This window comes from Canis lupus, chromosome 27 (assembly GCF_048164855.1).
Source record: "Canis lupus baileyi chromosome 27, mCanLup2.hap1, whole genome shotgun sequence".
Classification (NCBI taxonomy): domain Eukaryota; kingdom Metazoa; phylum Chordata; class Mammalia; order Carnivora; family Canidae; genus Canis; species Canis lupus.
In genome coordinates, this window is record NC_132864.1 from 6729367 (window position 1) to 6745023 (window position 15657).

A 15657-nucleotide genomic window follows, 5' to 3' on the forward strand; every position below is an offset into this window, starting at 1 on the left:
GCCGACCCCGCGCCGACCCCGCGCAGGAACTCACGGCTGGACGGCGCGCCCCGAGGGACACGATTCCTCAGGGGTCCGCTTCCGGCCGGCCGTCCGCGCGGGGACGGAAGTCCCGCCCCCAGGGCCAGCGGGGCGGGGGCTGGAGGGGAACTTCCTGGCCAGGGGTGGACAGCTTCCGGGAACAAAGTGGAAGAGGCGTACGGTGCGACGGTTCTGAGGCCTTTTCCCAGATTCCGTGCTGAAGTCCCTGGGGCAGGTCAGTCCTGCCTTCGAGCGGCGACGTTACGCGCGGCGTCTCCGGTTGGCGTGGCGCTGCGCGTGTGGAGCCGCCTTCCAGGGCACAACGGGGGCACCTGAGCTGGCGGAGGGCGTGTGTGTGTGAGGGAGACGAGGCCGTGGCGCCAGTGTGTATGAATGTGTGTGCGCGCGACGGGCCATGGGCGAGTGTGTGTGTGTGTGTGTGTGTGCGCGCGCGCGACGGGACTATGTGTGAGAGACAGGGCCGGGGCGTGTGTGTGGAGAGCGTGTGTACTGGCTTGTGTGACCCGGTCTCAGTGTGTGCGCGTGGGTGTGTGAGACGACGGGCGAGCCCACAGCACTCCTTGGAGAGGGTTACTGGAGGGAGTCCCAGCCTCGAAGCTGCAAGGAGCTGGGAGGCGGGAGAGCCTTATGGATAGAATTCAGGATTCTAGTTTAAGTGAACTGGGAAACCTCTGCAGGGTTTGTTTTTACTGTGGTAAAATACATGTAACAAAATTTACTGTCTTAACCATTTTTTTTTTTTTTTAGATTTTTTTATTTATTTATTCATGATAGTCACAGAGAGAGAGAGAGAGGCAGAGACATAGGCAGAGGGAGAAGCAGGCTCCGTGCAGGGAGCCCAAGGTGACACTCCATCCTGGGACCCAAGGATCACGCCCTGAGCCAAAGGCAGATGCTTAACCGCTGAGCCACCCAGGTGTCCTGTCTTAACCATTAAAAAAAAAATTTTTTTTTAAGTAATCTACACCCAAGATGGGGCTCAAACTTACAACCCTGATGTGAAGGGTCCATGTTCTACTGACTGAGCCAGCCAGGTGCTGCCCCACTATCTTAACCAGTTTTAAGCATATAGTTCTGTGGCATGAAGTACATTCACACTGTTGTGCAACCACCACCACCACCAACCAGCTCCAGAACCTAAATCTTCCCAAAGTGACACTCTGTCCCTATTGAATACTGACTCCCTGACTCCCCCAGCCCATGGTACTCACTATTCCCTTTTCTGTCTTTTGGATTTGACAAGTCTAGGGACCTCATGTAAGTAGAATCACACAGTACTTGTTCTTTTGAGACAGGCTTATTTCACCTAGCATAGTGTCCTCAAGGTTCATCCACATTGTCACATATGTCAAAATTTCCTTTTTAGGGCTGAATAATATTCCACTTTATGGATGGAACACATTTTGTTTATTCATCTGTCAATGGACACTTGAGTGGCTTCCATCCTTTGGCTACTATGAATAATGCTGTGAACATAGGTGTGCAAATATCTCTTTAAGTCCCTTTCAGTTTTGGGGCATATGTACCCAGAAATGGAATGGCTGGGTCCTCTTTGTAGGTTTTTAAATCAGGAATTGACATGATCTGACTTACATGGTGTCTTGAACCCATACATTTATGCCTACTCCTTCCAGAAGGTTGCTTACTAAAATGATAGTATAAAAATATATATATTTTTAAGTACACTCCACACCAGCATGGGGCCTGAACTCACAACCCTGGGATCAAGACCTGATCTGAAATCAAGACTCAAGATACTTAACTGAGCCACCCAAGTACCCAGTAAAAACATTTTAAGAAGAAAAAAAAAAAAAAAGACAAGCCCATAAGAAGAAATAAAAAGATTGGTTGACAAAATATTGGAAGCTGGAAATCAGATCATTTTTGACCTGAGAAGATGGAACATCAGCCGCCAGCATTGCAGGAAGCCAAGAAGCAAGCTCAGTTAGTTCAGTGAGTCTGGGAGAATCTGGGAGTTATAGGCAGTAGCCCCACCTCTGAGGAAAGGTGTGGGATTGAACAAAGGTTGACTGAAAAACCTGTAAGAGGCTGTCCTCTATACTCCCTCTGTTACCTGTATCTTCAGGTGAATACCTCACCTTCATCATGGCAGAAGACTTTCATTCCAGAGGATTTAAACCAGAAGGACTATGGCTTGAGAACACCAGACAGCTGAGATTAGGATGCATAGTACAGCTGAGATTATACTAACAGGACCTCTTTTCCTCTAGTTAGCTACAACAGTGTTGGCCACTAGACTTATACCATGCTCTACTACAACCATGACCCTTCCCCTAGGCAAAAAATTAAAGAATTCTTCTCTGGGGAAACAGGCTAGTCTAAGAGAAAAGGCCTCAGTTACTCAAAATGAGTGATCTTCAACAAAACTGGCTCCATGCTTGGTTAGTCCACAGTGAAGGCACTGCCTGAATGGCTGACTCTTAAGGACTTAGGTACAATCAGTAGACTTTTGGAAATCCTGATTGGAAAAATAAAGAGCAAAACAAACAGGAAAAAACACCCGTGAACCCTGAGAAAATGGCATATGAGACAAATTTTTTTAAATTAAATATAAAATTAAGATCCAAGGGTATTGTATCCATAAAACAAGAATGGGATACTGAAAATGAAAAAAGGTGAGTAGGGTTAACAACAAAAGAGCAGTAAGAGCAGAAAAAAGTCAGCTGAAAGGGTGGCATACACTTCTCCTAAGGCCTCCAAATGTCAAGGTAAAGTCTTGTTCTGGAAGGGCCCTTTCCCAGTGGCTCCACGTAGATAAGCAATAGCATTATAGATTTTACAACTTTTTTTAAAGTAAAAAAGTCTGCGGGCAGCCCTCTGGCCACCCATTTCTACCAAAGTGACAAAAGTGTTTTAAAAAAATCACTACAGAGAAAGCTACATTATAATTTATTGCCATCCTAATTCAATTCAAGGTGATAAGAGAGAGGTCAACACTGCTGTATTTTATGATTCTAAGGCAGCATTGCCTGAAGACAGTTCCTGACTTTTTAAAACACAAGATTCTTACATTAAAAGATTTCTGTTTCTCCATCTTCATTCACATGATCCGGAATCAGATAAAGTTATTTATTTCTGTTCCCTCACCCTAAGCAGGTGGGTCCCTAGACCCACATGGGCAGTGCATCTGCATTCACTCCAGGTCATCTTCACTTCCCCAGAGAGGCCAGGTAGATGTACCAGAACAGAGACACCAGGTTCGCAAAAAGCACTCGGAACTGCCAAAGAGAACACAGACCACAGTAAAGTGAAGCCCTGACCATATTTACTACTCACTGATCTCCCAGGACAGCTCATTCACTGGTCAGTCCATCTGCCCCCTATTGTATTCACGGAGCCTTTATTTCATACAAAGCACTGTGCTAGAGGGGTGACCAGGACACTATGCCTAGCAATGCTACAGGCCAGTAGGGAAAACAGACAATAACTGTCCCATATCCTTCTTCACTGAGCACCAGCTCCAGGCTCAACTTCTGACCCCAAGACTGGCCATCATGCAGCGGTTTCACCCAGCCCATTGGTGATACCCCTCCCCCCAGCCCAGACCATTACCCTGATTCGATGATCTGATGGATGTACTTCCACCTGATGCTACCTCCCTGGCATATAAGCTCCATGAAAGTAGGAGTCTGTTCTATCTTATTAATCACTGTATCGGGATCCCTGGGTGGCGCAGCGGTTTGGCGCCTGCCTTTGGCCCAGGGCGCGATCCTGGAGGCCCGGGATCGAATCCCACGTCGGGCTCCCGGTGCATGGAGCCTGCTTCTCCCTCTGCCTGTGTCTCTGCCTCTCTCTCTCTCTCTCTCTCTCTGTGACTATCATGAATAAATAAATAAAATCTTTAAAAAAAAAAAATCACTGTATCCCTAGAGTCTAGAGCAGTGGCGCATATAGTAGGTGCTCAGTAAATATTTAATAAATTCCACTGCCTCTTGACGCTCACCTGCAACCACCTTTTCCTTTTCTATATGCATTAGAATCCATGGCCCAAAGCCTTTGTTGCCTTTCCTTTCTGTTCCTTAGTTGTCCTCCCTGGAGAAACTTCCATCCTCCCTGATTCCCTGGAGCCCTATGCCCAAGAGGGTCTTCAGTTAGCTCCCTCCACTATTCTCTACAAGTTTACCCTATCTTTTCTCCTCTCAAGACACCCATCCTATCTCCTCTCTACTCAGTTTGGCCCTGACCTGCCCTCTGCCCTCCAGAGTAAAGAGGTATAGAAGGCAGTCCCCAGTGTACAGGCATCTCTCTCCTGTCTTAGGAAAGAAAGGCCTCTGCCTAAAGCACCTCTCTGCTTATGCCCAAATCCCATGCCTCCCTTTTTAGGGTACATATGGCCTCTCCTAGCTTCAAAGCCCTCTCCCATAATTTCTCCCCATATCTTCACAAATTTTTTTAAATATATTTTTTTAATTTTTATTTATTTGTGATAGTCACAGAGAGAGAGAGAGAGAGAGAGAGAGAGAGAATGAGGCAGAGACACAGGCAGAGGGAGAAGCAGGCTCCATGCACCGGGAGCCCGACGTGGGATTCGATCCCGGGTCTCCAGGATCGCGCCCTGGGCCAAAGGCAGGCGCCAAACCGCTGCGCCACCCAGGGATCCCTCTTCACAAATTTTCTGATAGAATTTTGCAGACTTCTGATTTCTTTTCTTCATTCACTACTCAATTCATAGCAGTCTGGCTTTAGCCCTCATGGAGCCACTGAAATTGCTTTTGGGAAGGTCACTGGTAAGATCATTGTTAAAGCCAATGAAACTGATTTTCATTTTGCTTTAATCCTGCAATATCTGTGGTTGTGTGTCACTGCCTTCTGGTTTTCTGCTACTCCTTGATGCGTATGGTGTGTGTGAGAGAGAGGGAGAGACCCTGCCCCTCCCTTCCTCTTCCCATCCTTCCAGTGGAGCTGTTGTTCAAGGGAGTTCCGCCCAGGTCTCTCTCCTCTCTAGAACAGGGGTGAAAACAAGCAGGTTACCTAAATAGTGTGGGGAAAAAAAAAGCTTGAGGCTGCTGTCCTTGGAAAGGTCTGTTTGAGAGGCTAGCCCTTACTTGGAGCTTGGGAACTTAAGAGTTCCTAAGGGTTCTCACCTTTTTCTTGGAGCTTGGGAACTTAAGAGTTCCTAAGGGTTCTCACCTTTTTCCAACTGATAAGAATGGCTCCCTATGCCTAGACTGCTTGCTAAAACATGGGTCATGCTGAGCACTTGCTCTCTTTCTGGGAGTTTAGAGTTCTGATACATGCCAGGCAAATGGTGCCTACATGACCAGCCTTCCCAAAAAACCCTAGGTGCTGTGTCTCTACAGGGCTTCCCTGGGCAGAAACATGGCCTACGTGTTGCTGCATTTTGGTGGTGTATGAGAGCTTGCTGTGTGACCCTCATGAGAGGGAGGGAGCACAGGAAGCCTAGAGTGGATTCCTAGGATCTAGTTGTATAACCTTGCTTTGAGGCTGTAATATACCCAGGCCGTGCGCATGCAGATATGCCAAACCCCTCTACCAGATCTCCAACTTTGGGTATGGTCTTAGGGCCGGACATAGATGAGCTGTACTTGGTGTATAAACGCAGTGCTCAGCCTTACCCTGGTAAGCTGTTCCTGAAGCTTAGAGTCCCTCCAGGCTCCCACCTTGCTCAGATCAGGGGTTCGAGGTGTGGCATACAGGGCAGTTTCAGCAGCTTGCCTCAGATCATGACCTACCTGGTGCCCAGACATGCTGAACCCCATGTGCATGGCACCCCAAGGGCTGCTCCACCCCCATGTCCCACTCTCTGCCAGGGTGCGCTCTGATGTCACTGCAGGTGAGGCTGCCCTTGCCTCTCCTGCACATCCTGCTTGAGCACTGACACTGCCTGGAAACTGTGTGAACTTTCGACTGACCCACAGGGCCAGGCACTGGCAGTACCACATCCTTGGGATATCCAAGCTGTTCCTGGACTGGGGGCTTTTCAAAAACATCTCTGGGACTAACAGATGAGGTGTGGACACCTGCTTCATCTCTCCAAATCCAGAATTGCTGATTCTGGGCAGAGAGAAAATCACCAATCATTCTAAGCAAAAATAAGGCTGGTAGTAGAAGATAAGGCCCCCTCTGGTTCTGCATGGTGCCAGCTGGCCCTCACCTGCAAAGGGACGTAGTTGATGTTGATGAACTGCACTGGGGTCCAGACTCGCCAGTTCATGCACAGTGCTGGCCAGAAGCTTCTCCTTATCTGGACAGCGAAAGCAGCTGTCTCTCTCCCCTGGAAAGGAGAGGAGTATGGATGGTGAGCAGTTGCTACTGCCATCAAAACAAGCTGGGGTTGCAAGGTCTGGAGGGCCCCAAACCCTAACATGATGATTTTTAAAACTGGATTTTATTCAATTTGTACGTAGACAGCACACCTGTGTGCCTAATTAGTGTTGCAGCTATCAGGAGCCAACCGCATGGTTGAGAAATCAAGAGTGAGATAGCCCACTTGCTGACACTGTACTGATGGCCCTCATGGACTTTCATCACTCTTTACAGAGCTGACTGAATGGTGGGATTTGTGCTGCTGGCCAGGGGCAGCTATTTATGGCTCAGCTGTCAGTTCTCAAAATAATCTAAAAAACTGATGGATTTTTCAGGCAAAACTTGAAGTGTTTAAAAATTGAACCCCAATAAATTGATTCTAAAAGTAAGTGCAATACTCTGGTTTCTTTTCAGATTGTATAATCTTTTGCCTTTTAAAAGATAAGAGCATAAGAATAGCCATCTTGAAAAAGAATAGCAAGGGGAGGCCTAAATCACTAAAAATTTAAAAAATACTTTGAAGTGATGGTAAAAGCTAAAAAAAAAACCCCACCATACCATGGAAATCAATAGAATTCAGCAAAAGATCAGAGGTCCAAATAAAGGCCAGCATGTATGGGAATGAGAGAGTGATAAAGTGGATGTTTCAAAGTACAGGAGATTGTTCAATAAATGGTAACAAGACAATCTGCTATTAAATGGAAAGAAACAAGACAAGTATATCTCCCACATATAAATAAAAAAGGATACTAGACTATTTCTATTTATCTGTTTATCAAAATGTACACAATAAAATCATAAAACAAACTATAGGAGAATATTCCCAGTATTTTCCTTGAAGGAAGCCCACAAAGGAAAAGAATGACAGATTTGAGTACATATATTTTTTAAACTCCTGTATGGAGTAACACACTATAAATAAGCTTTATTTATGTAACTTCAAATGTTTAACTTTATCTGTAGCTAAAAGACAAAAACTTGAAAAATGGGAAAAGTATCTGCAGTCTGTATTTGGCAAAGGATTGAGATCCTTAATATACACAAATATACAAATCAGTGAGAAAAAAGCAAACACTGATAAAAAATAAACAGTTCATAGAAGAAATACAGCAAGCATATAAAAAGTTCAATCTCATAAGTAAAGATGTATACATTATTTTTTATGTGTCAAATTGCAAACTATTTAAAAGAAAAATACAATCATGGTTATCAAGAGTGTGTGGAAGCCAACCACACTGGACAAAGCTGCGAGGGTTAAGTGCTCTGGGATCATAAAGCCTGGGTTTGACTGGACTCACAGGCTTGCAAGTTATGGCAACTTATGCTGTGGGCCTTAGCTTCCTCAAATATGGGGTTGACTTGCGGCTCAGATGACACAAAGCACTCATTGCAGAGCTTGGAACAAGTGCTCAATAAATGTCAGTTGTCTGTACTGTTCTGTACCACTGCAGGAAGGACGAGCAAGGACAGCCTTTTTGGACAATTCTAGGAATTAACCAAACAGGAATCCTTACACAAAAGAGACAGGCAAATGGTGGAATACTGTGCAGTCCAGATATGGTATCTGTGATCAAAAAATGCTGGACGTTGACACAACACAGGGAATAAGGTCAATGATATTATAATAAGAGTTGTGGTACACATAGTGTAATGTATAGAGAAACTGAATCACTGTGCTGTATAACTGAAACTAACATAACATTGTCAACTATATTCAAATTAAAAAATTTTTTTGTTAAATTTTTTTAAAAGATTTTATTTATTTATTCATGAGAGATACAGAAAGAGAGAGAGGCAGAGACACAGGCAGAGGAGAGAAGCAGGCTCTATGCAGGGGGCCGGACATGGGACTCGATCCAGGGTCCCCAGGATCACATCCTGGGCTGAAGGTGGCGCTAAACCTCTGAGCCACCCGGGCTGCCCCTTAATGTTTTTATTTTATTTTATTTTATTTTATTTTATTTTATTTTATTTTATTTATTTTATTTTATCTTATTTTATATTTTATTTTATTATTTTATTTTATTTTTTATTTTATTTTATTTATTTTATTTTTTATTTTATTTTATTTATTTTATTTTATTTATTTTATTTATTTTATTTTATTTATTTTATTTTATTTTATTTTATTTATTTTATTTTATTTATTTTTTTTTTTTTTTTTATTTATGAGAGACAGAGAGAGAGAGAGAGGCAGAGATACAGGTAGAGAGAGAAACAGGCTCCATGCAGGGAGCCCGACATGGGACTCAATCCGGGGTCTCCAGGATCATGCCCTGGGCTGAAGGTGGCGCTAAACCGCTGAGCCACCCAGGCTGCCCCCCCCCCCCCAATTTTTTTAATGCAGATGCAGAGGTATCTGTAGTGTGTGTGGTATAATGTCCCACATATATCATTTATTTGTTGGGTACTTTATACACTTTGCTACCTCAGATTTCCTAAGAGCTTCTCTGACACTTCTTTTTACTATCAGGGATTCATTACTAACCAGTTAAGTTGAAGCATCTTTCCTGCTTCCCCCCAGGAATGCTTTAGACCACAAGAGGTGTTCTCAGGAACAAAAACTCAAGATGCTGTTTCAAAATAAAACCTGAAGAAGGATTTACCTGCTGTGATTGGTTGGAACAATTACTTTCAGAGCAGAACATGACACATCCAGGGTAACACATCCAGGGTATACACAGTGAATGGAGAGATGGGTGGAGGTGCTAGTGAACTGGGAAGGGACTTTGGCTAAGCACAGTGAACAGACATGCCTGGTGATTAGAGGTGAACACACCTCTCATGTGGTGGGTTTTAATGTTTTAAGTCTACGCTGATACGTTAACCTCTTCAGAGCACTTGTGATGTTCAGGCATTGAGTTAGCATAGGCTTCTGCAATACCATCAGGGGCCTAAAATTTCTGTTTCATGAATCTCACGGACCCCCTTCTGAGAATCCTGTTTATAAAATAAAATATATCAACTACACTACTGTACTGAAATATACTTTTCAAAATATTCAGGAAAAGAATCCTAGACCAGTAGATGTGCTTCCATATTAACCTATTCAGTAATGAGCCTTGAAGGCAAGTACGAGGAGTCACAAAACAAAAGATATCCTGTCGAGGATAAATGATGTGTGATATCAAGATATTTGTGACTTCTTACTGTGGACCAACACTTACTGCCAGTACAACTGTGGTTTACGTTGATGTTTACACAGAGAAGTGAAAAATTTCAGTTTGAGTGTACTGAAAAGTTCACAGACCCTCTCAATTCCACCCACAGATGCCAAGTTAAGAGCTGCTGTGCCAGACAAGGAGCTATGGCAGAGACCAACCTCCAGGAAGTTCATGATGAGGAAGAACAATAGCAGGAAAGCTGGTGCAAAGAGGAGGCGGTCCAGGAGAAGCCTCTTGACCCCAGCCAAAGGGACCTCAGGAGGAATCCAGTGTTCCATGAAGAGGTAGAAGAAGTGATTCAGTGGCCCTGTGAAGAAGAACCTGAGGGCCCCCCGGTGATGGTGAGCAGGACTGCCATTCTCTGGATGTACCCTTCTTGGTCCAGCTTCACCTCCATACCCTGGAGTCCTAAAACCTGCCTTCCTGGAGTTCCCCATCACTAACCACACAGGCCTGTGTGGTCCCTCTAGAAAACAAGCTCTCTTTGAGAGCTTCAAGAATTTTTTTTTTTTTTTTTTTTTTTTGCCTCCAGACTTGTTCCTGCCTTGGATCTCTAATCAGTCTCTACCTAGCCAGCTCCTACTCAACATTGTCAGCTTGGAGACTTTGTTCATGATTTTTCTGGACAATGAACCCACCGCTCTCCCAGCCATTCTCTATTCCAGGTCCTGTTTCATTGTCTTGATAGCATGTATCACTATGTCATGATCTCATTTGTTTAGTCATATGGTGCCCTCTTTGTCACTTTTGAGGTAAATGTCACAAGACACAATTGTGTCTGTCTATTCACTGCTGTGCCTGCAGTGCCTAGAACATGGCCTGGCTCAGAGTAGGTGCTCAAGAATAAAACCTGGTGCTGTGCATTGACTTGTCTGTACTGCTACTATGTATTTCAAAGTGTAGAGTACCTGGGACAGAACTGAACCCAGCCACTCCATCTCCTGGTGCAACAAAACTGTAACTCTGTAAAATTCAGCAATAAAAAGATGGGCAGGGACCCAGGGGTCTTCCAATTTTTGACACTGGAAGTCCTTACACCAGTGGTTCCCAGCTGTTATTTCCTATCCTGCCACACATTAAGTAGCCTAGAGCAGGGGTCCTTAGTGGGAGAAAACAGAATTTTAACTGTACTTATTCTTTTTTTAGTGATCTCTAAACTGTGAAGCTTGACCTCATGACCTCGAGATCAAAAGTTGCATGTTCTACTGACTGAGCCAGCCAGGTGCCCTGAGAAGGAACAGAAGTCTTGAAGATGGAAACTGAGTGGATAAAGCCTCCCAGGGATTCTGACATGCTCCCTCCTTCCCGGGTGATTATGGCTTTAACTATAGTATAGAAACTTGTGATGACTGCAACCAACATGCTTACAAATACAAAGTGATATTTGTGAACTTTAAATTGAAAAAATGACTCATGTTGCAAAAGACTTCAAAATAATCCATCTATACAAACACTATTGTTGGCCAGAGAACTCAGTGTGGATTTAATTGGTAAAACTCCTGAATCTCTGTGGTCTCTGCAATTCCAAAAGTGGTTCAGAAACTGGACATTTTTCAGGATACCTAAGTATTTATTTTCTGGATGTTTACACTATGAAAATAACAGAAACAACTGGCCATATTTGAGTCCATTTTCCTTTTTCATGGTCTTTGTGTCTTGAAATCTCATTTAGGTTCAAGTGAGTTATCTGCTCTCAAATCTCTCAGCCCAATGAAGATAGCCGCTCCCACCCATGCAATTCAAATGAAAACCATAAAACCAGTTCACATTATCCACCATTCTGGTTTTTTCCCCATGTTACTTCAGTGCTTTTTAAAAATTATTTTTCCAAGTTAGATTATTTCAGAAAGTTGGTCTTGATACCCTAGCTTTGTTACAATTAGTTTTCTACTGGGTCCTTTATGGAACTCACCCATAAATGGCGTATCTGAGAGGCCCACTGACATCTAGCTTTTGAGAGCAGTTTTCTTTTTCCCGCTTCTTCTCAATCATCTGAGCCAGGAAATTCCCAAGTGCTGACAAAATGCCACTGTGGACAGAGATATAATCAGAAAACAGGAGCAAGGGACACCTGGGTGGCTCAGTGGTTTAGCACCTGCCTTCAGTTCAGTGCATGATCCTGGAGTTCCGGAATCCAGTCCCACGTCTGGCTCCCTGCAAGGAGCCTGCTTCTCCCTCTGCCTGTGTCTCTCTGTGTGTCTCTCATGAATCAATAAATAAAATCTTAAAAAAAAGAAAAAAAGAAAACAGGAGCAAGCAGCAGAAGTGTGTCATTCCTGCATGTAATCAGCATAGCTGTTCTGAGATCATGGTGGCATGGGTGGAGATAGGTCCTTTTTTTTTTTAAAGGCAGATGCTAAACTGCTGAGCCACCCAGGGATTCCCCGCCCCCCCCAGATGAGTCTTTTTTAAAACAGCCCCAGTGTAAGGTCCCTACATCGAAAGGTGGAGACAGTAGAACTTTACACACACGCACCCTTAACCTGTGGACTGTACCCATGCCAGTGACCTGCATGTGATATTGTACCACAGTGTTACAAAGTGTTACCAATGGGGGAAAGTGGGCAAAGTGTACAAGAAACCTCCCTGTATTATTTCCTACAACTGAATGTAAACCTACAATTACCACAGTAAGAGTTTCAGTAGAAAGGTGGAGACGGGCCCAGGTACTCCAGGGTTTGGTCTGTAGCTACCTTCTGATAAGCTCTGGGCACTTAAAAACTCCAAAATTCTTTGTATGGCGGATAAAGACCTTTTTGATCTGCTTCCTGCCTCACTGTTAATTTTCTGCAGCAAGGCAGACCTCCTCTCCACTGCTCCATTATTGGCTTGCTCCTCCCGGAGGGCCTTTGCACTTGGCACCCTCTGTCCAGGGAGCCTGTTCCCTTCCTTCAGGTCTTTGTTCAAATGCTGCCTCCTCAGATAAAACCTACCGACCACTTATCTGTGTGATCTATTTATCTGGCTTTTCTCTACTTTTTCAATAGAATAGAAGGTCCGCTGAGGGCAGGGACCTTACTTCACTTATTTGCTGCTGATGCTGGCACACCGGGGACATGCTGTACGTATTTATAAAAGGCTGCATTTAATAAAAAGGGACGAACTTATAAAACTAACTAATTAAGCTAACGAGGGAGAGCGACGTCTCATAAAAACGTTAGAACCCGGATTTAAAGGTGCAACGGAGCAGTCGACCCGGGGGCCTTCGGGCACCTTCCTCCCAAATTCAAAGCCGCTAAGACCACGAAAGTGCACACAGGCCGCCCCGCGGGCTGCGGCGCTGGAGGCCTGGACCCGCACAGGCCATCGGGCTGCGGCCGCCGGTCGGGGGAGAGCTGCAGGCGGGGCACCTGGCTATCCGGGAACCACCGTTCAGAACCCGCCCACGAGGAGCTCTCCGGCCGGTCGGGGCAGCTCGCCTTCTGCACCCCCATTCCCGCGGCCGGCCGAGCTCCGGGCATCCCCCCCGCCCGCCCACCTCCGCGGCCGCTCCTGCCGACCTGGTGGCCGCCTTGGTGAGCACTGGGTAGAGCCGCAGGAGGCGCAAGTACTGGACGAGCGCCCGCCGCAGCAGCGCCCGAAGCCCGGCACCCGCCCGCAGCCTGGACGCCGCCGGCGCCATCGCCTCCCGCTCCCCACCGCTGCGGACCCCGACCCCGCCTCACGCCCGCCGGGCCGCGGGGACTGCCTCACATTTCCCGCCCCGCTGCGTCCCGCAGTTCCGCCCCCGGGCCGCCCCCGCCGTACGCGCCGGGCGCGTCCTCACACTTTTCCCGGAGTCCCTATCCGGCCACGTGTCCCCGCCCCCCGCCCCCCATCCGGCCCCCGCGCCCGCGGCCACGGGAGTTCGCGGGGGGCGGGGAGCGGCGAGCCTGCCGATTGGGCGGCAGGCGCTTCCGCTGTCTCGCGAGGCCTGGTGGGAGCGCGCCAAATTTCTCCGGGAGAGCTGCGGCGGCCTCGGCGCGGCGCGATGGTTTGGAGGAACAGCGGCCGGCGTCGCGCGGAGCCGGGCCCGGACGGCGAGGCCAGCCGGTGAGGGGCGCGGCGAGGGCGACGGGAGAGTGGCTGGCGGGCGGGCGGGCCTGCGTTCTGCGGAGCGCGTAGCCGCGGCGGTTTTCCGCAGGCGGCTCCCAGCGGCGCGTTCCTCCTGGGCTAGCGCTGGTTGCCGCGGACGGAGTGCTGATGGCGACTCCGGGCGGAGCAGGTACAGCAGCCTCCCGTGGTTTGCAGAGCCGGGCCGGGGAGAGCGACCCCGCTGGGTCACGGCGCGTGCGAACGCTTCTCCCTCACCTCTCTCCCGGCTGGCTGCGGGGCGCCGTGGAGCTGTGAGGGGACCTGGAGTGTGTGTGCGGGCGGGGGAGCTGTGAGGGGACCGGGAGGGGTGTGAGGAGGGGGGGGCTGTGAGGGGACCGGGAGGGGTGTGAGGAGGGGGGGGCTGTGAGGGGACCGGGAGGGGTGTGAGGAGGGGGGGGCTGTGAGGGGACCAGGAGGGGTGTGGGGGGGGCGGCTGTGAGGGGACCAGGAGGGGTGTGAGGGGGGCTGTGAGGGGACCAGGAGGGGTGTGGGGGGGGCTGTGAGGGGACCAGGAAGGGTGTGAGGAGGGGGGGGCTGTGAGGGGACCAGGAGGGGTGTGAGGTGGGGGGCTGTGAGGGGACCGGGAGGGGTGTGGGGGGGAGCTGTGAGGGGACCGGGAGGGGTGTGAGGAGGGGGGGGCTGTGAGGGGACCAGGAGGGGTGTGGGGGGGGGCTGTGAGGGGACCAGGAGGGGTGTGGGGGGGCGGCTGTGAGGGGACCAGGAGGGGTGTGAGGGGGGCTGTGAGGGGACCAGGAGGGGTGTGGGGGGGGGCTGTGAGGGGACCAGGAGGGGTGTGGGGGGGAGCTGTGAGGGGACCAGGAGGGGTGTGGGGGCGGCTGTGAGGGGACCAGGAGGGGTGTGAGGGAGGCTGTGAGGGGACCAGGAGGGGTGTGAGGGGGGGGGCTGTGAGGGGACCAGGAGGGGTGTGGGGGGGAGCTGTGAGGGGACCAGGAGGGGTGTGGGGGGGGTTGTGAGGGGACCAGGAGGGATGTGGGGGGGAGCTGTGAGGGGACCGGAGGGGGGGTGTGGGGGGGAGTGTGAGGGGACCGGGAGGGGTGTGGGGGGGGCTGTGAGGGGACCGGGAGGGGTGTGGGGGGGAGCTGTGAGGGGACCGGAGGGGGGGTGTGGGGGGGAGTGTGAGGGGACCGGGAGGGGTGTGGGGGGGGCTGTGAGGGGACCGGGAGGGGTGTGAGGGGGGGCGGCTGTGAGGGGACCAGGAGGGGTGTGGGAGGGGGCTGTGAGGGGACCAGGAGGGGTGTGCGGGCGGGGGAGCTGTGAGGGGACGGGGGGGGGGTGTGTGGGGGGGAGTGTGAGGGGACCGGGAGGGGTGTGTGGGGGGCTGGGAGGGGTGTGAGGGGGGCGGCTGGGAGGGGACCAGGAGGGGTGTGTGGGCGGGGGAGCTGTGAGGGGACCAGGAGGGGTGTGGGGGGGGGGCTGTGAGGGGACCGAGTGTTTTGTGCCCCACAGGGGCCTGGACTAGGGTCAGTGAGCGCTACCCAGCCCCACCGCCCGCCATGCAAGCTTTGTGAATAGAAACAAGTGAACCGATTGATCGATCAGGTCGGTCGAGTAATGTCTTTCAGATAATGTATTCGTTGCAGAAGTTCACCTGTAGACAACAAAAAGTACATATATTCTTACATCGTGTTGATCTTTAATAAATATCACAAATGCTGTTTGTTGAGTGTCCAATGTGAACAAAGAATCCTGTCTATCGTATGCATATGACTTGTCACTGCTCGTTTTTTTTTTTGGCAAAACTAGAATCCAGTCCAAATTGGTCATCAAGATTCTTGCTTTTTTTAGTACCCTGCTGCCAACTTTGCAGTTTTCATTGTTTCTTACAATATGCATCAAAACCTCCTATGGTAGATATGTTACTTTTATTTTACCAAGAAACAAACTAATAATAAGTTTGAACGCTGTCACTTTAGAAATAAATAAAAATACAAAGAAACAATTTCTTTGAGTTAGTTGTAGATTCTTAGGCAGTTGTAAGAAATTACACAGATCCCATGCACTCATAAGCCAGTTTCTCCAAGTGGTAATGTAGTTTACTAGAGCACAAGGTCACAACCAGGAAATTGAT

At 48.6% G+C, this 15657-nt stretch overlaps 2 protein-coding genes across 8 annotated transcripts in view; one reads left to right on the forward strand and one right to left on the reverse strand.

Annotated features, from left to right (window-relative positions):
* Positions 1-2935: 2935 nt before the first annotated feature.
* On the reverse strand, positions 2936-13163 carry PXMP2 (peroxisomal membrane protein 2). 2 transcript variants are annotated; one of them, XM_072802026.1, is made up of 5 exons: positions 12995-13161; positions 11407-11523; positions 9653-9815; positions 6179-6298; positions 2936-3281 (listed from the first exon to the last, which is right to left on the reverse strand). In XM_072802026.1, the coding sequence occupies exons 1-5, from the start codon at positions 13114-13116 to the stop codon at positions 3213-3215; spliced, it is 591 nt and encodes a 196-aa protein (XP_072658127.1). In that variant the 5' UTR covers positions 13117-13161; the 3' UTR covers positions 2936-3212. The 2 variants fall into 2 exon arrangements, with proteins under 2 accessions (XP_072658127.1, XP_072658126.1); XM_072802025.1 differs by lacking the exon at positions 2936-3281 and adding an exon at positions 4472-5004 and having other exon boundaries at positions 12995-13163.
* Positions 13164-13378: 215 nt separating this feature from the next.
* POLE (DNA polymerase epsilon, catalytic subunit) overlaps positions 13379-15657 on the forward strand; it is a 52230-nt gene continuing 49951 nt past the window's right edge. For all 6 annotated transcript variants that reach the window (XM_072801997.1, XM_072801999.1, XM_072802003.1 and 3 more), the window contains exon 1: positions 13379-13526. In XM_072801997.1, coding sequence (XP_072658098.1) covers positions 13465-13526 — 62 coding nt within the window. In that variant the 5' untranslated portion in view covers positions 13379-13464. The remainder of the gene's footprint in view (positions 13527-15657) is intronic.